The sequence below is a fragment of the Bos javanicus genome, chromosome 15 (genome assembly GCF_032452875.1).
Source record: "Bos javanicus breed banteng chromosome 15, ARS-OSU_banteng_1.0, whole genome shotgun sequence".
Classification (NCBI taxonomy): Eukaryota; Metazoa; Chordata; class Mammalia; order Artiodactyla; family Bovidae; genus Bos; species Bos javanicus.
The window spans coordinates 53651349-53676436 of record NC_083882.1 but is presented as its reverse complement, the minus strand read 5'-3'; the positions used below and the strand labels follow the sequence as shown (position 1 = coordinate 53676436).

General features: G+C 52.4%; 2 protein-coding genes across 8 annotated transcripts in view; both read left to right on the top strand.

The window, feature by feature from the left end:
* C2CD3 (C2 domain containing 3 centriole elongation regulator) overlaps nt 1-9492 on the top strand; it is a 127306-nt gene extending 117814 nt beyond the window's left edge. For 4 of the 6 annotated variants that reach the window (XM_061380795.1, XM_061380796.1, XM_061380799.1 and 1 more), the window contains one exon: nt 8712-9492. In XM_061380795.1, the coding sequence (XP_061236779.1) occupies nt 8712-8852 (141 nt within the window). In that variant the 3' untranslated portion in view covers nt 8853-9492. The remainder of the gene's footprint in view (nt 1-8711) is intronic. The other 2 variants (XR_009729639.1, XR_009729638.1) reach the window with 1 other exon arrangement.
* A 3225-nt stretch (nt 9493-12717) lies between these two features.
* On the top strand, nt 12718-24103 carry UCP3 (uncoupling protein 3). 2 transcript variants are annotated; one of them, XM_061380813.1, is made up of 7 exons: nt 12718-12844; nt 16882-17101; nt 17569-17779; nt 18031-18231; nt 19339-19440; nt 20103-20314; nt 22873-24103. In XM_061380813.1, exons 2-7 carry the CDS (start codon nt 16976-16978, stop codon nt 23011-23013), a joined length of 993 nt encoding a protein of 330 aa, XP_061236797.1. In that variant the 5' UTR covers nt 12718-12844; nt 16882-16975; the 3' UTR covers nt 23014-24103. The 2 variants fall into 2 exon arrangements, with proteins under 2 accessions (XP_061236797.1, XP_061236798.1); XM_061380814.1 differs by having other exon boundaries at nt 12719-12844; nt 20134-20314.
* Nucleotides 24104-25088: the final 985 nt, after the last annotated feature.

The window sequence follows — 25088 nt, the reverse complement described above, 5'->3', positions numbered from 1 at the left end:
CCATGCAGGCAAAGAGGGTGGGCACTAAAGCAGATAGGGTTAGATGTGGTAATAGAGTTTCCCATCTGATGAAAGCTTCTGTTTGCTTGTCTTCTGTTTTTGGTTAGGTTTCAGGCCCAGTCAACAGCTCAAAGTGAGAGGTAGGCAGGGGAGGGCAGGAGCCTTGTCATGTATCCCCAGCTTGAGGATTCCATCTATTTTGCCTCTTCCTAAGGCCCTGAAGCCTGAAGAGCCTTTGAGAAGCTGGACTTTTCTCAAGCAGTGTCCTGGGACAGCTATACAGTAGCTCACCTGGCTTCACAAGATCTAAGGGAAGGCCTAGTCCTTCTTCCACACTGAAACAGAGTACCTGCACCCAGGAGCTTCCCAGTCTCCACTCCAGCGTTTGTGAGGCTGGCATTTCCCCTCTGTCCCCCACAGTACAGTGGATACAGGACTCTGCGTGACCTTCGGCAGATCTTCTGATCTGAGTCAGTGTCATCTGTCAGATGGGGTTATAAGGCCTGGAAGCCTGGTTGTACTGAACGGAACCAGGTGTCACACAGAGAGGATAAGGGGAGCTCTCAGCCCTCTTTCCTCATGACTGTTTGATCTTCTGGTTTTTACCTCTTCAAGAAGCAAAAGAGGGAGAAGGATGGCGGGTCTGGCAGGAACACTCCAGCAGCACATTAGAAATTATTGGGTTGGCAAAAAAAAAGTTTGTTTGGGTTTTTCCATAACATCGTGCAGAAAAAATCCAAACCTTTTCATCCACCCGATACTTATGAATCAGTCAGGTTCTATTTCTTCTTTCTCTTCCTTCTTTGTGATAAGGTAACTCTTCACCAGGACAGCTCCCGGGTTTTATTTATAGTTACATCTGGTTCTGTTTGCTTAGTTTCCAGGGGCAAACAAATTTTATCAGATTTCCTAAAAAGGAGGTAGAGGGTGCAACAGCGTTAATGTATGTGTTGTTTTCCCCAGGCTTACGTCTTCTGCTCTTGCACATGTTTCTTTGGGAAAGTCTCAACCACTTCAGTTAATTTCAGTTACTATTACAGTTTGACTCTCGAATCCTTACTTTCAGCCTAGACTTCTCTGCCGTGCTGTAGACACATGTGGGCCCAGCAGCATCCTGAAGTCTTTTAGTTGATGTTACAAACAGTTCAGCACATCCAGAACTTGAGCCTGTTACCTTCCTTTGCACACCTGCCCCTACTGCGTGCATCCCTTATCTCAGTAGATGCGACCACCATCCTGTACTTACCCTGCCAGAGTATATGTGTCATCTTCCTTTCCTCCTCCCCTCCTCCTACTCTTTATCCCCCACACCTACAGCCAGTCTATCACTGAGGCCTGTTAATTCTGTCCCCTAAATATCGTTGAATCCGCTCACTTCTCACCATTCCATTACCTCATCCCAGTCATCTCCATAGCTGTTTATAACTAGTCTACTCATACCCACACCCTCCACTACTGTGCGTCTCCATACTGCATCTCCACTGGGCTTGCCCGCTGTAATTGACTTTTACCACACTCTGCCTCCAGAGGATGGAGGGATTCTTCAAGATTGTCAAAAAAAAAAAACACTTCCATATTCCTAAACCAGTTACTCAGTCCAAGTGCCCAGTTTATTTGACCTCTCAGCAGCATACAATACACTTGATCTCTCTCCTTTAAACAGTTTCTTCACTTGTTTCTAAGACATCAGTGCTTCTCGGTTCTTCTCCTCCCTTGTTGGCAGCTCCTGCTCAGCCACCTTTGCTGGTTTTCCTCATTTATTCTACTTGTGAATACAGGGGTGACCCAGGATGTGGTCTTATACTTCTCTATTTACACTTACTTTCTAGATGACCTTGTCTGATCTCAAGGCTTTGAATCCCATTTATACATTGAAGACTCATAATGACCATCTTAGCCCAGACCTGTCCTCTGACTCTAGGCTCATAGGTCTGGCTAACTATGTAGCATCTCAACTTGGATATCTAATAGGTATCTGAAGTTCAGCATACCCAAAACTCAGCTCCAGAGTATTCCTCAAATCTGTTCTTCAGTCTTCTCCATCTCAGTTAATAGCTATTCTTTCTGGTTTAGTTGTTCCTGCCAAAACCCATGGAATCCTCCCTGATGCCTTGATTTCTAATCCACCAGGAAATTCTGGCTGCTCTGCCTTTAAATTCAGACCCAGCCAGTGCTCACACTCCCAGCATTACCTGGCCTAAACTTCCATCATGTCCCACCTCACGTGCCTTTCTGCTCCTGCCTTTGCCCCTGGCAACCCACTCCCCATGCAGTATCCTGTTAAGTTTTTAAGATGTTAAGTAAATCATGGGATGATTCATGTGACTCCTCCACTCAGAACCCTCCAGTAACTTAACACTGATGACTAGGAGAGCCCAAAGTGACCGGAGGACAGGCAGGCCAGAGAGTAGGAAAGTAAATAGGGCCTCAAACTTGAAATGGACATCTTTCAGCAAATTGCAAAGTCCTGAACTCTGTACACAAGTAGAGAAGGAGCTGTGGCCTCTTCCTCACCCCCACGCTTCCAAACACCCCCACACCTGCCAAAGCTTACAGTTCCCCCAGGGGATTTATCTATATATGTTCATTTCAGTTCGGTCATTCGGAGAAGGCAATGGCACCCCACTCCAGTACTCTTGCCTGGAAAATCCCACGGACATAGGAGCCTGGTAGGCTGCAGTCCATGGGGTCGCTAAGAGTCGGACACGACTGAGCGACTTCACTTTCACTTTCATGCATTGGAGAAAGACATGGCAACGCACTCCAGTGTTCTTGCCTGGAGAAGCCCAGGGACGGGGGAGCCTGGTGGGCTGCCGTCTCTGGGGTCGCACAGAGTCAGACACGACTGAAGCGACTTAGCAGCAGCAGCAGTTCAGTCATTCAGTCGTGTCCGACTCTTTGCAACCCCATAAATCGCAGCACACCAAGCCTCCCTGTCCATCACTACCTCCTAGAGTTCACTCAGACTCACGTCCATCGAATCAGTGATGCTATCCAGCCATCTCATCTTCTGTTGTCCCCTTTTCCTCCTGCCTGGATCATCCGCTGTATGTTAAGTTCCACCAACTCCGTCAAGTTCGTTTGTCTGATGTAGAAACGCTGGACCTGGTGCCATGGACCATGTCTTCAGGGAGGGCACAGTTCCTTGAGAGGCCCTGGCCACCAAACTACTCAACTGACTTTCTCAAATGCCATTTAGCCTATATTAGTACCGAACAAAACAAAGAGAATGAGTACAGGGAAAGGCTGACAGAGTCATCATGAGGGGTCCTGTAGGAGGCGGAAGACAAGGTCAGGCGTAAGTGTCCCCTCGAAAGCCTTCAGTTGCCCAGCCCCCTCCCACCCAGAGGTTTCAGACATCACAGGGATCGAGGTGCTCCGGGCCAGCGGGGGAGCTGAGAGCGAACCTGCTCTCGTCCTGGCTCTGCTGCTGGCCTTCTGAGGTGCCACACAGTCTGGGGAGGCAGTACGGACCTAGTTTGTAGCTGTGCCTCCTTCAAAGACTCCCACACAGTCTTGTATAGCGGTTAAGTGCATGGCCTCCAAATAAGACAGCCTAAGTTCAGAACTCAGCTTTGCCACTTTCTAGCTGTGTCACCCAGCACAAGTTACCTAACTTCTCTGTGCTTCAGTGCCTTTATCTGAGTCCTGAGGCAGCTTCTTTTCTCCCAGGAGCTCAAATAATTTTCCTGTCCCTTGGTTTCCCTTCCCCAGCCCAGAGCCATTTAAGAGAAACACTGTCTTGCTGGAGGAACCCAGCCTACCACAAGATCACCAGGCCGGATGGTGGAGTCCAAGGGAACTTCCTGGCTGACCTGCCCCTCTTGGGGCAAGAAGCCTGACCCATTTCCTCCCTCTTTCAGAGTCCCTAGCCCTCTGCAGAGCCCTAGGAGGAGACCCAAAAGTCAAAGCGTTTCTGATTAGGGCCACACAAAGCTTTAGGGAGGAGAAGAGCTCTCTGGCCAAGGGTGTACAGAAGTCAGGGGACACAGCCAAAGTTGGCTGGTGGCCGCCCTGGCCCGAGTCAGCAGGCACCGAGAGGGAGAGGGCCTGCAGGGCTGCAGACAGGTGCTCGGCTGGAGTTGCCTGAGCAGCTCTGCGGCCAGAGTCTTCCGGGAGTGTCACTTTACCTTTTCCTGCCCAGGAACCAGGACTTTTGAGTCCTTTCCCCAGGCAGGGCATGGGTTCAGAAGGCTGAGGCGTCTTGATCTAGCCCAGCTTCCTTGTGCAGATTAGGAGACTGAGGCCTGGGCTGAGGGGTAACCCAGGGCCTGTGGAATAGGTCTGTTTTCAGGGAAGCCCTCTTGGAGGAGGGGAGGGAGGCATCAGGGCGTGAGGAAAGGTGGTGAGCGCCACATGACCAGAGCTCTACGACAGGATTACAGGGGGCCCTTGGAGCATGGAGCCCCGCCATGCTGCAGCCAGGCTCGGTGGTCAGATTTAGGACTTGCCTGTCAGGGCTGGGCCCCCGGCCTGCGCATCTTGTCCTCACTTACCCCCTGCTCCGAGTTACAGCTGCTGAGTCTGCTACTTCTTGCAGCACAAGGAAGTCCTAATCTCAGCCTTCAGATGGGACTCTGGGCACCGCCCCAGGGGAGGCAGCCAGCCGAGGGGGTGAAAGGTGAACAGGCGGCGGCGGTGCTGAGCCTCACTCAACTCTGTCAGCAGCGCCATCCAAGCCGGAACCGGACGCTGTTTACTTTCAGTTTTCAGCTCTTTGGAAAGTCACTTCCGGCTCCTGAGTCAGTGTTTATGTCATATAAGGGGTCTGCTCTGGAGTAAAGAGCAACTTCAGCCCCGTTGCCGGGCCCAGGAGCTCACTGGTGGGGGGCGGTAGGAGGGGAGCGTGGCCAGTGCTGGGCTTGCCTTGGGAGGCGCCGCACCCCCTCGCACTGCGCCTTAAGTGCGGTCTGAGAGCAGCAGGTCCTGGTTCTGCTCTCTGCTCTGGTGCTACTTGGCCCTTCCCTTGAGAGGATGGCATATCGGCCCAGAGCCTTGGTCATGTCTGAATTGTATTTCAGCTTCACAGTAGACGTGGGGCAAGGAAGGGGCGTTCTCTTGGTAATGAAGGTACCAAGGTCCACTTGGTAATGAAGGTACCAGGACCCAGAGAGAGAGAGAGAGTTTTGGCCTCAAGCAAGTGAGGCCCAGTGCAGAACTGGCTGCAGCCCAGTGTTCCTTCCACTCCACCCCACCACCTCCCCTCTGAGAAGGTCAAGGGACACCCTGAAGCAGGGGTAAATGGGGGCACGTGCACCCACCACCCTCCATGGAACATGTGGCCTATTTAGGGACATCCATCTGGGGACTGGATGGAGGGAACACAAACCCAGGGGCTTCGATCACATTTCAGACCAAAGAAGAAGGCTAGAGCATTCTGAGAAGACATTGCATCACAGGGAGTTGGCCAAACAGGAAGCCACGAACCAAGAGAAGTCCCTGGGTTACAGGGCAGCTCCTCTTGTATTATCTGTTCATCTTGATCTGTTCTCAGATGAGGAAACCAAGGCCCAGAGAAGAAGTGACTTGCCCAAAGCCACTTGGCTAAGAAGTGGTAGAGCCAGGACTAGAACCAGCTCCCTGGCCAAGGTCAGAGAACCCCAGCTCCTCACTTTGAGGAGCCCCAGGAGGCCCCGTGTTTTCCTGCCACCACGTTCCTTACTTGTTCCCTGATGCTTTATTTTCTCCCAGTGGAATTCTACCTTTGAAACTCCTTTGAGACATCTATCTCAAACAACAGACTGAAAGGCCTATCCATGTTCATGACCTGGGTGTCTAGGTGCCCAGAAAAGAGCAGGTCTCCATATTTGGACGTGGAAGAAGTTAATGGCAGACCTGTATAGATTGGATGGGACAGTCAGACCCCTGATGTACTGCTAGGCTTAACACACAGATCACTGGGAAGCCCAAGAGGAATATGGAACTGTAGCCCCCTCTCTCTGGGCATGTCTTCTGCTCGCCATTTCTGCAGTCAGCCAGGCCCATCCCCACTGTTTTCCCAACAAAAACATTCCATACCTTTGCTCAAGTTGAGTCTCCACCTGGAACATCTTTTCTCATAGGCTTTATTCAGATTCCACCTTCATGTTGTTTTAAGTCCCTCTTCTGGAAAAGACCCTTGCGGGGACTTCACCCCCCATATGACATCCTCAGTCTGATGATCCTGCTTCCATGTGGGTCCTCCTGCCTCCCCAGGAAGGCTGAGACTCCTCAAAGCACAGCCATAGTGACAGTTTCCCAGTGCCTCCAGAGCTCCAGCGAGGAATAGTTAGGGGTGTCCTACTCCAGGCAGCTTCAATTATCTGGAGAGGATACTGCCTCTTGCGGCAAATATCTCATTCATTTTTTCACTCACTCCAGAACCAGTGATGGCTCAAGCTTGAGGGGACACAGTTGCTGATGTACCCCACAACCACAGAGATGGTTGTGGGAGCAAGCCTGGGAGCTTGCCCAGCCCCTCTAACATTGTATGTCCTGGGGTAGCAGCCCTGATGAAGAAGGAAACTTTACCGTTAGGACGATTTTAGACCCTTTGGAGGTCAACATAAGCCAAATGCTGCTGACCTTCCATAGCTCTGCCCCGCCCAGGGCACAGAGCCCAGCCCTGTCCTGTCCGTCCCTGGGTCTGGGCCTTGCAGATAAGCCCGCCGCCCCCTGCAGGTTGCTGGGCCCGGGTGTGGGTCCTGGGAGGTTGCCTGTGGCTGGTTCACAGATGTGGGCCCAGCTAGCAGGTACAGGCCCTGCTCACGCTGCTCCCTCCAGTGGCATGACCTCACCCCCACCCCAGCTGTGCTGAAACCCTGTGTGTCTCAGGTACCACCTCTGTGTGAAGCTGCCCCATCCTTCCCACTGTCATGAATTTCTGTGCTCCAGGCTCTGAGCTTCATCTCTGTGGTTGTGGGATATGTCAGCATCTGTCTCCCCTCCAGCTTGAGCCATCACTGGTTCTGGAATGAATGAAGGAAGGAGATATTTGCTGCAAGAGGCAGTCTCCTCCCCAGTTAACTGAAGTCTCTGGTCACCATGGCTTGACCCATTCACTGGTCTGGAAGCCCTCAAGCTCCCATCTCAGGCCTGTCCCAGTGGGAGACACAGCATCAGACTCCGGCCATGCCCTGCAGGAGCACTCAGTCTGGAGGGAGAGGGCCTCGGCAGTGGCTGGGTGGCTGGTCTCCCCGGCCTGAGGCATTAGGGGGTGCAGGTACCACCAGCACAGGGTGGGTTTCCTTTTTCCCCTTTTAGTCTTGGCCTGTCTGGGAGACTGGGAGCAGTACGCTCTCACCTCTGCTGAGCATGCCCAGCCACATGCTCCATTCTGCTCTCAGTTCTCCAGCAGAGAACCTACCTATGGCCTCTCGGTGCTGAGAGCCTGTCGGGGTGTATGCCCTCCCTTGGCATTTAGAATTCCAGATTGGTAGAGACCCTTAGGGTTGCCTGACTGCCATTCCCCCTATCATATCCAGGCTGCTGTTTTAATTCTTGGAATAGTTCTCTGTCTTCCCAGCTCAACTCTAAGCTGTGGAGGTCAGGAACGGTTGGTCTCTCTCCCTCTCACAGTAGACAACAAGGTGGGGAAATGAAGGAAAGAAGGGCCACTCAGTATCACTGATGCCAGAAGCAGCTGGAGCTGGGCCTCAGCTTCCCATCAACAGAGCTACTAAGGAGCAGGGAAGTAGTCTCCAAGTAGTCTCCACCTCTAGGATCTCCACCAAGCTGGTTCTTGGTGCCTAGGGAGTGGTACAGTGTGCTTCCAGCATGTGGGGACAGGGAGGAGATACCCATCCATGGGACAGACTGCATGCTGTGAAGTCAGCCAAGTTCACCTGCCTCTTCCTCTGCCAGGCCTCTACCTCCACCCGAGGGCCTTGCTCTCCGCCACCAGCCTGGGGTGGCTTTCCTGTATCCTTCAAGCTCCTTCAGGGCAGGAACCCAACACAGAAATAAACAAAGGATTGGTTAAACAAATGGATGAGGCATAAAAGAATCCAAAGGACCACGATGCCATAACCCAAAAGCACTCACCTTAAAGGAGGAATTAATGGGACTTCCCTGGTGGTCCAGCGGCTAAGACTGTGCTCCAGTGCAGGGGCCCAGGTTCAATCCCTGGTCGGGGAACTAGACCCCACATGCTGCAACTAAAAAAAAAAAAAAAGATCCTGCATGCTGCAACAAAGAAGACTGAAGATCCCACATGCTGTGACTAAGACCCAGCGTAGCCGAATAAATAAATAAAAATAAATATTAGAGGTGAGGGGATTAGTGATAGCTGTCAGCCCAAGACAGGGAAATGTTTGGTAGCAGGGCCGTGGGTATGTGCTTCATGTTACCTGGCAGGTCACACACAGGACACCCACATTTCAGAGGACGAATGACTTGTCTAGACTCACACAGCAAGAGAGAGACCACCCCTCCTCCAGAGGCACAGGAGGAGTCTGAGCAGTGGTTCACATCTTAGCTCTGCTACTCTGTGAGGGTGTGTATATCCTGAGTTTATTTCACCTGAACTGTCGTTTCCTCGTCCATCCATGAACTACATACCAGCCTGCAGGGTAGAGGTGAGCATTAAACACACTCAGGTGTGTAAAGTGCCTTGTGAATCAGTCAGCTATATACCAGTATTAGCCGAAGGAGCAAAAGACGAGACGAGTCAAAGTCATCTCTAGGCTGTGCCGTGTGCGCAGTGCTAACCTCGCTGACCTCTTCCTCTCCAGGACAAGAGCCAGGCCACCAGAGGATCCCTGTCCCAAAGGCCTTATCGCCCCAGACCCAGCTCGCTGCCGCCCACCCTGCCTGAGGAAGAAACTCGCAGGATTGCACGGATATTTTCTTCCCAATTCTCCCAGAAGGACTAATACAGCCCAAAAGACTGAAGGAAGGATGACCTACCCACTCACCCTCAGCCTTGTCTGGCTTCCTTCAGGGCTGTGAGAGCCCTAAGACCACCACCAGCCTAGTCCCTGGGCACCAGTCACCCCAGACCAGAGGAGCATCCCAAACCAGGGCCGTGTCCACCTGCCAGGACTTCAGCTTCCTCCGATGGTGAGGCAAAGGCGGGACACAGTGGATTCCAATGCCCAAGTGGCGCACCATCTGTTGACGAGGGGACCCGAGCAGGCATCCTTCAGCTGGGAAACTCCTCCCAGTGTCCTCAACAGAGCCTGCTGCTGACACGAGCCTACCCTCTGCCTGAATATGATGGCCCTTTTGCCTTAAGGGTTGGGGAAGGTGGGTGGAGAGTTTGGGCACAGGCATAGCCAGGGAAATCCTAAGACCACTTCCAGTTTATTTGCTTAGGAATAAGGGTATTTTATAGATAAAATTATTTTTATGCTGTGTTGAATTAATCAGTAGGAAAGGAGGGGGAAATTACCTCCTTCGAACTTTTTATCTGATTGTCTGAAATTCTAACCATGCTTTTAACTTATTGTTTTTACCCAGCTCTGAAGTCATTGTTCCTGCCTGTGTTTGAATAAAATGATACTGGTATTTGTATTCTGTGCACAAGTGTTTACTGGGTTGGCGTCTGGAGTGTTAGGAATTTGTGCTCTAACAGCTAGAGAGAAAGCTTGACACCATACCGGCCCTTGGAGAAGCTCATCTGGAACCAGGGAGCCAGGGTCACCATGAGACCTCTGACTCCCCCAAAGATTAGGTTGGTCCAGATTGGAGTGACACCTAGTATTTCCTCTGCTGGTTCCTCAAGTCTGTCAGCCAAGTAAAGGGGTCGCATGCCACAGGCCTGCTTGAATCCCCCGTCTCTCTGGGATGAGTACATAGCTCTGGCTTAGACTGTCAGGCTCCACACATTTGAGCAGCTACCACAGACAGGGCCTGTGTGGAGAGGATTAGGAGGAGGCAGAGGGGAGGGGAGAGGAGGGCACAACATGGAGGGCCCCACTTTCCACCCCAAGCACAGGTCATCTCAATCCTCAGAGCAACTCTACAACCCCCATACTGTGATTCGCATCTTAAAATTAATCTGAAGCTCAACAGAGTTACGTGACTTGCCTCTGTTCATGTACCTAGGAAGTAAGTCACCACATGAGACACCTCCAGACACATCAGAGGCTTCTGTGCCCAGGGTACGGTCAGTTAAGTGTTGTGAATTCAGGGAGTTTGGGGAGGTTGCGGGAGGGAACCATGTGGACTGGAACAGTCAAGAGAAGCCTTCCTTGAAGTCTGGGGGTAAGCCAGCAGGGCATTTGGGGCCACATGCAGCAGAGGGGAGAGCAGAGAGCGGCCTGGTTCTGCTGCTTCCTGATAGGTGCCCTCAGGCCTGACTACGCCTGTCTGAGCCTCGGTCACCTCATCTGTAAAGCAAGATAGCCAGCCCAGCTTCAGTGGGTTGCTGCGAAGCTTAAATGATGACATTTGTGAAAGTGCTTCGCCTGCACTTGGCCCTTGGTGGAAGCTCAGGAAATGTCAGCCCCACCCACTCTTCCCCACGGACCAGAGCAAGTCAGTAGACAGGCAAGTTCACCACTAAATGTGAGACAGGCAGGACGGGCCCCAGAGGGGACCCAGAGGAAACAGCCTGCCTTCCTCATTGGTCAAGTGCCCTCAGACCAGCGTGTCCCCTTCATCTGTTCATCTGGGCCCCTAACCTTCAGGCTGCCAGCTCACCCCCTCCCCAGCGTCTCCCTCTCAGCTCACCAGCTGCCTGCCTGCCAGGAGATTTCAAGGCCCAGGTCTCCACCTGCCTTGAAGCCACAGAGAACACACAGAGGGGCCATCAGAAGTCCAGGCCTGAGGGCTTTAGCCTCAGGTGAAGAATATTCCTAAATCCTGCTCCAACTCCTGTAAATAACTCGATGGTGTCGCGTTAGGATAAGGACTCCTACCCAGGCTGAGGGCAGCCTCCAGTAACACAGAGGCACCGTGAGGGTCTGAACCCCACCTCTACTGCTACAGATACTCTTTACCAGCATCTTCTCCCCAGAAAGTGGTTGTCTTTCCCAACAACAGCTCAGAAGCACCCTGCCGAACACAGGGTGAGGGCACAAGGAACATGCTTGTTCCCACCACAGCCAGTAGAACCAGCCACTGTCTCCCCACTGCCCTCTCAGCACCCCCCCACCACAGAGCCCTGAAACTAGGTGCTGCTGATCTCACAGAGGCTGATTGATTTCAACCCATAGCAGCCAACTTTGGAACTTCTAGCACAGGCTGGATTCTGGGGAAACAGAGCCAAAGCAGACAGGGCTGGCCCTGCCCTCAGAGAGCACCCAGGCCCACCTGAGCTCAGCTGCCCACACTCTGGGTTTCTCCAGGGCCCACTATTTACCCCCCCACCACCACCTCCTGGCTGCAATTCCCCCACCCCCTCCAGACTGCCATTCTCAGGTGGAGCCAAAAACCTCCTTCCAGAGCCCTCCCCACCTCAGCAACCCGAGCAGCCGCTCCCCTTATAGGACTAACCCAGCTGCCTGTTCTGTTGACATTAAAGCAGGGCCTGGCCCGAGGAGGAGGACCTTGGCACTTGAGTATCTGGACCCATAACCACTTGTATTGGGGCCACAGCTCTGTGCCCAAGTCTAGAAGTGGCCTCTGCCCCACCAGATTAACTCCCATCCCTCTCCACCTCTCCCTCTCTCCTCCCCTTCCCCTTCCCCTCCCTCTTTCCTCGGTCACCCGGTTCCCAGGTTCAGACTTGCCCAACCCTTACCCTCAGTGCCTATCACTGGCTGCTGCAAGGGACCCTCCCCTCCCTTCCCCACACACCCTCCCCAGATCCCTTTAGCTCCAGTGGTGTCCATGCTGAAGCCTCTAAGTGTCATGTCACAGAGAGTAGTATTCACAGCAGATAGGTCCAAAGTACATTATCATTTACAGGCTGGCAGGCAGGCCCTGCTACATAACTGTATGACCTGGGCAAGTCCCTGTCCCTCCCTAACAATCAGTTCTCTCCTCTCTAAACTAAGCATTAAAGTGCATGAATCCGCAGTCATAAAAAGGCACGAAGTGCTGACATATGATCCAACAAGGATGAACTTGGAAAACACTTTGGTAAGTAAAAGAAGCCAGTCACAAAAGGTCACATATTGTGTGATTCCATTTGTATGAAATGTTCAGGATAAGCAAATCTATAGAGACAAAGTAGATTAATGATTGCCTGGGCGGCATTGGAGGGAAGAGGAAACAGAAGGAGATGTGTGGGGAGGGAGGTAATGAAAATGTTCTAAAATTGTGATGACTGATGGCTGCATAACTGTGAACACACCAAAAACCACTGAATTGTACCAGTTAAACAGGTAAATGGCACGGGAATTATATCTCAATAAAGCTTTGGAAAAAAAGACTCCTAATTGTACCTACCTCGTAAGAGTTGTGAAAGAAATAATGTATGTAAAGTTTCTAGCACATAGTAGGCACCAAGAAATGAATTAGCATCACCATTGTTACTATTAAGAGGAGGCCCAGGGGAACCCTGACCAGACCATTGTGGCAGCCTTGGCCTTTGGACTCTCAAAAGTGACAAATCCAACCCCCACCACCCCATATACACCCTTATCACCCAAAGGAGCTCTTTCATCACCTGCAATGGGGTGTTTTAAAGAAGCCCAAGTCAAGGGAACTGAAGCAGGTCTGGAACTCTGACCTATCCCCCTCGCCTCCCTGCCCTGCACCAGCCGCCTCTGGTCAAGTGACCAGGCTGTCAAGTAGCTACTCCAGGGTAAGGTTTCAGGTCAGCCAGAGTGTATAAAGACAGGTGCCAAGCCAGAGGCTGCAGAGACACCAGCAAATGGCAAAGGAGCAATCAGATCCCTGCTGCCGCCTCCTGGGATGGAGCCCTGAGGACCCTTAAAGAGGCCCCATGCTTCCGCCACCCTGGCTGCCCCTACAGGTAAGACCCCACCATCCACCCCATCTTCCTCCTCCATGTTCTCCCAAAGGCAGCTGGCAGCCAGAGCTGGTAGCACACAGCAGGTAGAGATTGAGTCAAGATGAGGGAAAGGCAGCCCTGACGAGGGCACTGTTGGGGCTGGGGCTCCACCCCGGACTCCTGTCACTCACCAGGGACTCGCTTCCCTTTTGCTCTGCCAGCGGCCTCTGCTGTGACTTTGCAAATCCCCAGAGATAAGATGTGGTTTTCTCCTTAGTCTGGCCCAGAGTCCCCACAATTCCTCCAGAGTATAAGGCCCTTTCCCCAGGAGGCCCCCCTACTCAGGAGGGGGCACTCCCCGACTCAGCAGGCATGCAGGAGAGACTTTGCCGGGAAGGTGGGGTTGAGGGCATCTCAGAACAGGGACTCTGATCCCTGCTCCAGAGCCACCACGGAGAACTTGTTTCTAATGCAGATTCCCAGGACCCCAGCTCAGACCTGAATCTCAGGCTGAGGGCCAAGAATCCGGTCTGTAAACAAGTGGCTCCAGGTACCCTGAGCTCGCTCTGAAGTCTTAGACTCTGGGAGGTGGGCCTGAAGCAGGTGCCAGACAGACTGGGCTCTAATCCCTCTCCATCCCTCTAGCCTTGTAACTAGCTGAAGCCCTCAAAGCTTCGGGGCTCTTGGACCCAGACAACAGCAACTATCTCCTAGCCTTATAAAGGGATTGAATTAGTCACTGCCTCTAGAGCCCTCAGCGCAGTGTCTGGTGCAGGAAGTGTTCAGCAGATGTTAATGGGGCACCGCTACTCTGGGTGTGCAAGGCTGGAATGCCCCATTCCTCATGCCCCAGCAGAGCACAGGGAGGAACTTCTGCTCTACCCTTCACCTATGTCAGTGGGATAGGTCTGCTGGCCGCCAGGGCTTCTCAAGTACCATTTCAGGAGGCTGGAATAAAGGAAGAGGCTGGGGAGCACCAGCCACAGGACCCCTACCTCTGCCCACCCTGGTGGCCTCCCCCTGTCCCGCCCCCATGTGACCAGTGAAAGTCTAGAGCCCACCCGCCTGAGTCCCCCGCCCCTTCCACTCTGCCCCCGGGGGGCTCAAGACAGCCTCTGGAACAGGTTCTGGTTTGCCTCCTAGCCGCTGCTCCTGACCAAGGCCAGGCTCCAACACCTCCAGCGCACCATCTCTGCAACCTCACTGGTCTCAGAGCCTCCACTGGCTCCCTCCCTGTCCAGCCCCGACGCCTACACCAGCCTGACCTGAACACAGGTCTGATGGTGTCATCCCTCAACTTGAAAACACCAGCCAGTCCCCATTTTCGCTAGATTAAGTACAGCTAGGGCATTTGAGGCCCTTCATCAAAGAACACTGTGGGCATCTCAGCTTCTTCCCCATTTCCCCACCTCGGCCCATGGGGTCCCTCGGTCAACTGGTCCTCCCTGGGCCCCTCTGGCCCTGGGCCATCTGGGTACCAGGCTGCACAGAGAAGTGGGATAAGTAGCTCCTGTCCTTGATTTGGGGCCCCCATCTGGGGAGAAATCACGGCAGTTAATGAACTAATTCTAGGGACTTCCCTGACTGTCCAGTGGTATAAGATTCCATGCTTCCACTGCAGGGGCCACAGGTTTGATCCCTGGTCAGGGAACTAAGATCCCACATGCCATGCAGCCAAGGGGGACAAAACAAAACAACAAAAAAAGAGTCAATTCTAAAGAAGGTCTGGGACAGAGGCAGCCAAGGACAAAGGAGGTTCAGAAGGGAAGCCATATCTGATGGTTCAGCCCCCTGGCTGGAGACATAGCCTCCCCAGGGAGACAGACCCAGCCCAGAAGTGCTTAAAGCCACCCCGTGGGGCCTGGCCCATCACAAACACTCCACACCAGGGCAAGGAACGTGCAGTCACGCAGCTCTAGGGGCCCCACCTCTGCACCTCAGTTCCTAACTCTTGAGAGTGGAGTGAAAATACCTAACTTGGCAGGGTTCTTCTGTTAGAGCCTGGGCGGCCACCAAACATTTTGGAAAAGGGACACTCATACAACCAATAAGAGACACTAGAGAACATACCACCCAGGGGCCTCTCCTGCCCTGGGAGTCAGGCCCTCAGATTCCTGAAGCTGAGGATCTCGGCAGCCCTGCTCCTGATATCAGAGGAGGAGCTGAGCAGCAGAAAGGCCAGGGCCCGAGGGAAGAGAGGCTGACGGGCTGTGGGCACTGGGAGCTGCTCCTGCACTGCCTCGGACACGTGCATTCCAACCCCAAAAGAGGAGCCACAGCCTCCCCCCCCCCAGGGACCAAGCCTCCTGGCAGTTGCTGGGCTTCTGTCGGGTGAATGGGAAAGAGGATGGTGTTCCCTCAGCTGGCCTGCCATGCTGTCCCCTCAACCAGGCTCAGCTCCACATCAGCCCTCAGGGAGCAACGCAGAAAGGCAGGCAGATAGGCTGTGGGACAAGCACCACGGGGGCAGCCCAAGCCCTGACTGTGACAGGCGCCGGTCTCGGCCTCCCCGGGAGCATTGTCTTCCTCTGCCAGCATGGACAGCAGTGCCCACCAGACCTCTTCACCAAGCTGTTGTTGCACATGCTTAGCACTTAAGTCCCCAGAGAGGGGGGTTGCATATAATTCAAAGGGCTTTGAATATCTGCAACAAAAAGGCAAGATGGTGGACATCCATTCTACCACATCCATTGGGCTGCTGAGTGGAATGAACAGTGAAGGGGGTCTTATTGCTATCACAAGACCATGGCTGCAGTTCTGTGAATTTAAAGAAGTCTCTCTCCATCTTAAGCCTCTCTTTTCCCACCTGTAAAATAGATTTAAATGTCATCCTGCCCTCTTTCCAGCACTGTTTCAAGCCTAGCAGAGCAGAGCAACCCATGCTCTGACACTGGTGACTCTGAGCAGGCCAACATCTCTGAGCCCCACTGGATCAGCCCAAAGCGGGGAGAGGAGAGAAGCTACCCTGCAGCCAGGCTGTGAGAATTCAGTGAGATGGTGTGTAGAGCTCCGCCCCCAGAGCCTCATGCCCCGTAGCCATTCCCTCCTCCTCCTCTAAACCTGCCCTGGACTGTCTCACAGAGCATGCCCTTCCCTGCGCCTGGAGCCCCCTCCCACTTCTCCAGCTGCTGCAGTCTTGCCCACCTTCCCAGGCTCTCCTCCCACCCCTACCATGTTGACTGGGGATGGCAAGACCTAAAGTGATAAGGCTGGGTGAGCTCTCCATACACCAGCATATTAAAAAAATAGAGACATCACTTTGCTTACAAAGGTCCATAGAGTCAAAGATATAGTTGTTCGAGTAGCCATGTACAGATGTGTGAGTTGGACTATAAAGAAGGCTGAGCTCCAAAGAATTGATGCTTTTGAACTGTGGTACCGGAGACGACTCTTGAGATTCCCTTGGACAGCAAGGAGATCAAACCAGTTAATCCTAAAGGAAAGCAACCCTGAATATTCTTTGGAAGGACTGACGCTGAAGCTGAAACTCCAATACTTTGGCCACCTGATGTGAAGAGCCGACTCATTGGAAAAGACCCTGATGCTGGGAAAGATTGAAGGCGGGAGGAGAAGGGGACGACAGAGGATGAGATGGTTGGATGGCATCACCGACTCGATGGACATGAGTTTGAACAAATTCTGGGAGATAGTGAAGGACAGAGAAGCCTGGCATGCTGCAGTCCATGGGGTCACAAAGAGTCAGACACGACTGAGCAACCAAACAACAACAACCATACACCAGGGAGCAGGCCTTCCCCAGGAAGCAGCTTGAGGCTGGGGAAGGAGCAGAGGGTTGTGGTGTGGAGTCAGAACCAGGTCTGTCTCTGCCTGAGCCTTTATACAGTGAAGACCACTTCCAGCGGGAAAGGGAAAGGGCAGGGTGAGGATGGCAAGAGATTAGGGAGGAAAGTGACCTGTTCTTATAAGTCAAATCCACACAGCTAAGACAGCCCTGCTCAGGCTTTTCACTTACAAACCTTCTCCTGGTGCTGAGGGGATCCTGGGGATGGGCCTAGAGGGCACGCGTCCCATCCCCTCCCCTGGCCTGTCCCCTGCAGCCTCCTCCATGCACTGAAGCCCAAGGCTGGGCAGCAGCCTCTCTCCTTGGACCTCCACTGGGCCCTGGAGGGACTGGGCAGAGCCTTTGGGACCATGGTTGGACTGCAACCTTCAGAGAGGCCCCCCACAACGGCTGTGAAGTTCCTGGCGGCGGGCACAGCGGCCTGCTTTGCTGACCTCCTCACCTTTCCACTGGACACAGCCAAGGTCCGCCTGCAGGTAGGTGCCCTTTGGCTAAGGGTCATTGTTCCCAACAATGGAGGGGCTGAGTTCTCCACCAGGGCACCTGCCCTTCCTCACAGAGAACCCTGAGCAGGTCACTCACTATCCATGACCCTACCTCACCATCCCCTCACCACCCAAGATCTTAATTCCTTGGCAGGACGTGCCAGGGTCCTTACGTGGCCTGCCCTACTTTGTAAGCCATAAAGTAAGAAGTAAGGAGTCACCGTGTGAGCTTGGGCAAGTCACAGACAACTTGTAATGAGAAAAGCCATCACCCTCCGATTTACCATACTGTGTACAACAGTTTGTGAGCTGGCAACTGCTACACAGAACTGTCATTTTTACTGAGACGTGACACTGTGACCATGCTTGTTCCGAGGTCCAGCCCCAGGCAGGGACCCCTGCACACAGCCCTGCCCACCCCCCACCCAAGTCCTCATACTCTGCGGGGTGTCCCTCAGATCCAGGGGGAGAACCAGGTGGCCCTGGCGGCCCGGAGTGCCCAGTACCGCGGAGTGCTGGGCACCATCCTGACCATGGTGCGCACCGAGGGCCCCCGCAGCCTCTACAGCGGGCTGGTCGCCGGCCTGCAGCGCCAGATGAGCTTCGCCTCCATCCGCATCGGCCTCTACGACTCCGTCAAGCAGTTCTACACCCCCAAGGGATCGGACCGTGAGTGCTGAGGGGTGGGTCAAGGCAGGATCTAGGCTGTGGGTCAGGAGATCAGGGTGGTGCAGACTCAGAGGCAGAGCTGAGGCATGGGAAGCTGAGGCATGAGGAGACTAGCCTCATGTCGAGGAGGATCTGGAACTCTGGCCTGGGAGAGGTGGGCATGGGGCAGGGGCAGCCCCCAGAGACCGGCATCAGGCCCGCAGAGGTGCGGGGTAGTACAACTCTGGCCCACTTGCTCTCCTCCTCTCCAGACTCCAGCATCATTACCCGGATTTTGGCGGGCTGCACCACGGGGGCCATGGCAGTGACCTGTGCCCAGCCCACAGACGTGGTGAAGATCCGCTTTCAGGCCAGCATGCATACTGGGCCGGGAGGCAACAGAAAGTACAGTGGGACAATGGATGCCTACAGGACCATCGCCAGAGAGGAAGGGGTTCGGGGCCTGTGGAAAGGTAGGTCTGGACTCCAGGCTTGGGGGACTTGGGGGTCTTGGGCAGCGTTTTCTCCACCCTAGGGCTGGGACAGGGAACTGAGCAAGCAGGGAGCTCCCATCACAAGTATTCCAGCAGTTCTAAAGGAACATCCTAACATATCCCAATGGGCCAGCTGACCGGCCATACTGCCCCAAATTCAGTTCAGTTTACCAACCTTTCACCACGCGCAGGGCTCTGAGGGAGACAGAAATGAACAGAGGATACCCTCACGGCTCACAGTCACAGAGGAGAGAGGCATGTCAAGGAGCAGCCATTCCACAGGGCAGGATGTGCTGGGTTCACACAGAGGTGCAGGCCATGAGGGCTTAGGGCGTTCGGGGGCAGAGGTGATGTGAAAGTTGGGCCCCAAAGTTCCAGTGAGCTCCTGCTGTGTGGAGAGGGAAGGAAGGGCTCCCCCAGCAATGGCCTGTGAGGGGTGACTGCTGTGCACGGAGAAGAAACAGAGGCCACTGCGGGGAGCAGTCATGAGAAGGGGGCTTCCTTGGGAACAAAACTTTAAGGTTCTCTATGTGTTTAAGTGGTGACGACCTTGACAAATAATGTTGTCTCTACCACATGTGGCCAGGGCTCACATGAATCTTGCAGAAGAAAACAATGACCCAGTGATGGTTAAAGGCAGGACACCTGAGTCACAGCCTTGCTTGCTGTGTGCCTTCCTGGAGCCCAGCCCTCATCTGTGAAACCAGCGGGTGGTCTCGCAGGTCGCATGGCTGCAACCTGTCACTGTTTCAAAAGCCCACCATTCCTCTCCGAGGAAAGGCTTCCTTGTCTGGCTCTAGCCAGGTCTCAGGGAGGCATATTTTAATTTTGATGGGTATTGCAGTTTACCCTCTGAAATGTGGCCCAAACACACACAAGAGGGTCTCTCTGCTTTTTGTCTCTAATATGGACATGGATAATCTGAGAGCTTTTAACATCGGAAAGTGTGGAATCTGCCCATCCAGGGTGGACTCTTCTAGACCACTGGAACGAGGCACCATATCCCCCACCTGGGCCTGTGGCCTTGCAGCCAGGGGGTCCGCTTCTTCTATTTCCCACTCATCAGCCCCACCCGCTTCCTGACAGGAATTCTGCCCAACATCACGAGGAATGCCATTGTCAACTGTGGTGAGATGGTGACCTATGACATCATCAAGGAAAAGCTGCTAGACTACCACCTGCTCACCGGTGAGGCCCTGGGCTCCAGGCAGATAGCCCTCCCAGTCTGGAGGGGACTGGGGCTCCACAGAGTGGGTGCCACCCACAGGCAACCGGGCTTTAAAAGGAGTGGAGGGAGGCAGGGTGCCCAGCATCATTAGGGTGAGTAAGGAGGAACCCTAGACGGGAGGCCAAAGACCTGGGCTCCAGCCCAGCACCATTTCTCCCCGTGCACCTTCAAGCAAGGGTGGCCTTCTCTGACCAGTTTCCTCTAATGAGGTGGTTGGGCCGGATTAGCTTTCAACTCTGGGACAGCCCAGTTTTGTGAGTCCTCATCAAGAGCTCCATCTTGGCACTGCAAGAGATTTGGAAAACACTATCCTCATACTTGGGCTTCCCTGGTGACTCAGACCATAAAGAATCCACAGGCAATGCAGGAGATACGGGTTCCATCCCTGGGTCAGGAAGATCCCCTGGAAGAGGAAATGGAACCCACTCCAGTATTCTTGCCTAGGGAAATCCCATGGGCAGAGGGACCTGGTGGGCGACTGTCCAGGGGCTTGCAAAGAGTCAGATTTGACGGAGCACAAGCACTAGACTATACTAACCTCATGCCCAGGGAGTTCAGTTTCATTAGGGACAAACAATGAACACATGTGAAACAGAAAACAAGGGCCCTCTTCGTCTCACAGCCCAGTATCTGCTCTTCCCACCCTGCGACAGACAACTTCCCCTGCCACTTTGTCTCTGCCTTTGGAGCTGGCTTCTGTGCCACCCTGGTGGCCTCCCCGGTGGACGTGGTGAAGACGCGGTATATGAACTCGCCCCCAGGCCAGTACCACAGCCCCTTCGACTGCATGCTGAAGATGGTGACCCAGGAGGGCCCCACAGCCTTCTACAAGGGGTGAGCTCCCCTCCTGCCACCAGCACCCCCTCCTAGAGAACCAGGCCTCCCTCCCCGTCTCCCTTCCTCCCCTCCGTGTAGAGTGTGTCTGCCATGGGATCACCTAGAAATACAGTATTGAACAGCACAGATGTAAATGCCACAAAGGAAAATTACAATATAAAGACCTAAGGAAATGTTTTTTTGAAAGAGGGGACCAAATCTGAATTGAAGATCAGGGAGGCCTATCTGAGAAAAAAAAAAGGAGTCTATGCATAGATCTAAGTGCATCCCCAAACACACAGGAAGAGGAGGAGGAGGGAAAGGTGCTTGGTAATCCTGAGGTTTTTCCCTGACCCACCGACATCACTGCGGGTCACCACTGTCGACAGCCCGTATGCTTCACACGTTCCTGGCATTTACTATTCTCTCTGCATGGAAGCCATTCCTGCGTCATCCACATGCTCTCCAACTTACTGTCCTTCAAGACTAGTTCAAATACCACCTTCTCCCTAACACTTGCAGATACAAATTTTCCCCCTCTGTGAACTTCAGCAATACTTCCCTGATACCATTTTTACGGTACCCACCACTTCCTACTTTGTAGGATAGTATTTGTAAGTTTAAACGATCCCCCATGCTAGAGTGCAAGCTCCTTGCAGCTAAGGACTGTGGCTTATACAGCTGACCCTTGAACAAATGCCAGGGTTACAGACACGGACCCCATGCAGTTGAAAATATCAATACATGTACAACTTATAGTTGGCCCTCCATACACGCACTTCCTCTGTTGCCATGGTTTCTGCACATCCCTCGTTCCACACCCACAGATTCAACTAGTCTCAGATCATTAGTATTTAATATTAAAAAAACTGTATAAGTGGACCCACACAGTTCAAAGGGTTGTTCAAGGGTCAACTGTATACATCTTCCACTTCCCAGAGTCCCCAGCACAAAATCAGCTCTCTATAATAAAGTTATGAACAATCACCATGACCACCAAGTCACTACGCATGTGGACTTGGGTTAACGCTTCACATATATTATCTCCACACTCCCCCTGAACTGGGCCATTTCTCCACATTTACTGAGGAGGAGAATGAGACTCAGAAAGGTCATGGAACTTGTCCCAGCTCACAAAGCTTAAACGGCAGAGCCACGGCGCAAACCCTGACCTTTAGACACCACCCACTCCATCCCACACTGAGCTCTTTGCTTGGCCCTCGTACCTGCACCACTGAGGATGGTTTTCTGGCACCCAGCGTTGGATTAGGCCCAACAAGCACACATGGCCTCGACCCCGGGATGATGTCACAAAACAGTTTCAGCTGACAGCTCTTTTCCTATAAGTGCCGCCATCAGAAGGCTCTTCGTCCCACTTGTCTCGGTTTGTACTTTCACTTGGCAAACATTCACTGAGCACTTCGTGGGTGCTGGGCCCCATGCTGTGCTTCTTTTGAAGAGCAGCTAACAAGCAGGGGACATTTATTGAAGATTTACTAATACTGAACCCTGTCCATTATCATTGAATCCTCTCGACAACATCCTCCAGTTACAGGTAAGTAAACTGAGGCTGAGAAAGATTAAGAAGCTGGTCAAGCTGGTATTTGAACTCAGGACTATCCCCAGAGTTCACATTTGTTGCCCCCGTGCCATCTTCCCTGTGAGGGGCCCAGGCTGAGGGTTCAGGAGAGGCCCTGGTGTGAGATTCTGGTGCCCAAGCCAAGTCCCACAGAGCCAAGAACAACCAGCCAGGCAAGGAGAGAAGCAAGCAGAAGGAGCAACGTGGGCAAGGGTGTGGGAGGAAGGGTCTGACAGGAGCTGAGAGAACCAGGAGGGGATTAGCGGAGAGACAGGCTGAAGAGGAGAGCAGGAGCCAGGCTCCTCCCGGAGTCGGTGAACCATAGCTGAGGTGAGGTGGTCACAGGACAGGCAGGCTCTTGGGAGATTAGCTAAATTTGGCATCAAGTTGTTTTCACCTTGCAATGCCTCCAGCTGGAGGCAGAGGCCTCCTCAGGGGTGGCTGCTCAGGTTGTAAACAAGCCCAGAAACACTCAGTGGCGGAGTGGAGTCAGGTGGTTTCAACTGAGCTATCTCACCCTGGTCTCTGAAGAGAAACTGGCAGCAATCATAGAGTGAACTGAAGTCGCTCAGTCGTGTCTGACTCTTTGCGACCCCATGGGCTATAGCCCACCAGGCTCCTCCGTCCATGGGATTCTCCAGGCGAGAATACTGGAGTGGGTTGCCATTTCCTTCTCCAGGGGATCTTCCCAACCCAGGGATCAAACCTAGGTCTCCTGAATTGCAGGCAGACGCTTTAACCTCTGAGCCACCAGGGAAGCCTATAAAACTGTGAGAATTAACTGCCTAACGGTAACCCGGCTCAGAGTGCTAGTTTTCTTTCCTTGCCTGACTCCAACTTCCGCCTAAATTCCTTCAGTAGAGAAGGAAATGACAGAACAACCTCAGAAGTGCCCGTGACTAACGGAAGCTCAGCACCAGCACCGAGTGGGGAGGGCACACAGATCTATGGGGGACTCCAGTCCACCCACCTGACTAATGGTTGTGTCTCTCATCAGATTTACACCCTCCTTTTTGCGTTTGGGATCCTGGAATGTGGTGATGTTCGTCACCTACGAGCAGATGAAACGGGCCTTGATGAAAGTCCAGATGCTACGAGACTCTCCATTTTGACTAAGACAAGGCTACTCAGTATTTAGGACAAAACCAGTTAAGGTTGGAATAAAGCAGTGGGTCCACGCCACAGGGACACAGACCCACACATGTTTGTTTACAGAACTGTTTACTTGATGCTGACTCAAGAGACAGAAGAATAGGAAGGATTGTGGTCTTCAGTGCTTTGTCTTAAGAACACCTTTGTTTTGCACTGACAAGGTGGAAAATAAATTATATTAATTTGTGAAATCCATCAGGTTGGATGCCTAACATTTAGGCAAGGAAAAGTAAACCAAAACAGATCTATTTGGGTAAAACGGAAGTTTGCATACTTATATCCCCTGGAAGATCTGATTATATGATGAATTATAAACAGGAAAGACTGCAAGCATGGAACAACAGTGTCCCGCATTCCCCTTGGAAATCAGCTAAGGAGTGTAGGGAGACACCACCAAAGCAACACAAGGACTTTTGACAGCAGCCTTCGGTTAGCCACGGATCATCAGCTGTATTTGTTATGTGTCTGCATGTAGAATCCACTGGGATTGTGGGAATTGTGAGAGAGGAAAAAAAAGAGAAAACCTAGAAACTGTGCCAAAGGAGCATGGCTGGGCCAGTGTGAGGCTGAGACCCATAAATGTTCGCTGACAACACTGGAGAACCAAGAGGGCAGCCTCAGTCTCCTTTTCTGTAAAATGGGAGTAATAATCCCTCCTACCTCACTTGGGGTGTTTATGAGGATCAAGTGAGAAGCTGGGCAGAAAAACACATTATAAAAGCAAAAGCTCTGGACAAGTGTGCATAAAAGGACAATGCCTCAGAAAAGATTTTGTCGATTAGTGAGGAAGTGCCAGGGAAGAAGTTTTTGAAAGACACAGTTGCCTAGAGGTGAGACCAAAGGAACCAGGGACTCGGGGGCCAGGGGTGACGGAGAATGGTGCACAGCTGCCGGAGCCCCACTCCCAGGCAGCCCCCACTCCCACACTGGACTGTGAGGCACCTTGAAGGGTGTGGAGTCTGGGGACAAAGAGGTAAAAGCTGGGCTGAGAGTCTAAAGTATCAGGGCTCAGAATTTTTGAAAATTATCATGACTCAATAAAGAAATTCACACCTTGAGTGTGGGAATGAAAAGAGCCACTTTTCTGCCTTCTCTTTCTCAGATGGAATTTCCCTTTCTCACTTCGGGCATCCTGTTCATCAGTGCAGGGCCATGCCTGGCCCCTCACCCATACACTGCCTTCTGTGCTTCTGCAGCCCAGCTGCTCAGCATTTTAAGGGTTTGACTCCTCCATCTATAAAAGGCAGGCTTAAACCAGATGACCTTCTCCTAAACTTAACTGGACATATTTCATGTTGATAATTGGGATCCATAAGATCAGTCTTTTTCTGGTTCTTAGCAGCTTATGCGGCTCTGATGACAGAACTGAGTTCCAACCTCACTCACCCACACACACAGTTACTAGCCACCTAACCATGGGGAATCCTTGCATCATAGAGTCCTACAGAGAAGTGGGAAGGACAATCTGCACCTCACAGGAAGGGCTCAGTGATGTCACCACTCCCTCCCTCCCCACTCTGACTCCTCTGCATCCTGGGGAAAAATGAACATCCACTTACCCTCAGCACTTTTCTAAATCTATATCATAATTTGAGATCATTTACATATACAAACTGGACAGTCCAAGCAAAAGCAAAAAAGTAAAAATTATTTTGATTTAATGTCTGGTTTGGCTTTCAAATAAAAACCATATTTAAAACTTTTTCTTTTCACTTGACAGCAAGTACAAATCATTTTTAAACACTTGCTCTTGATTTGTAAGTTGCTAGAGGCCAAGGACTATGCCTTCCATGAATTTCTGTCAAAATTAACCCATCATCTACCAGAGCATACTATTTAGATGATGCTGCTGAAACAGGATAAACTCTCTGAGCGATGTTTTGATTGGGATCCGAAACCCAGTGACTTTCAGATTTCTGGGAAAGGGAAAACAAGACTGGTGGGAGGTCATCTAAAGTTTTCTGGGAAAAATACTAGATTTCTTTCGCCATTTCTTAAAGGCAGAAGTGGAACCAAGTGACCTCAGAATAAAGTTCTGTGATTTTAAGAACAAAAAGACAG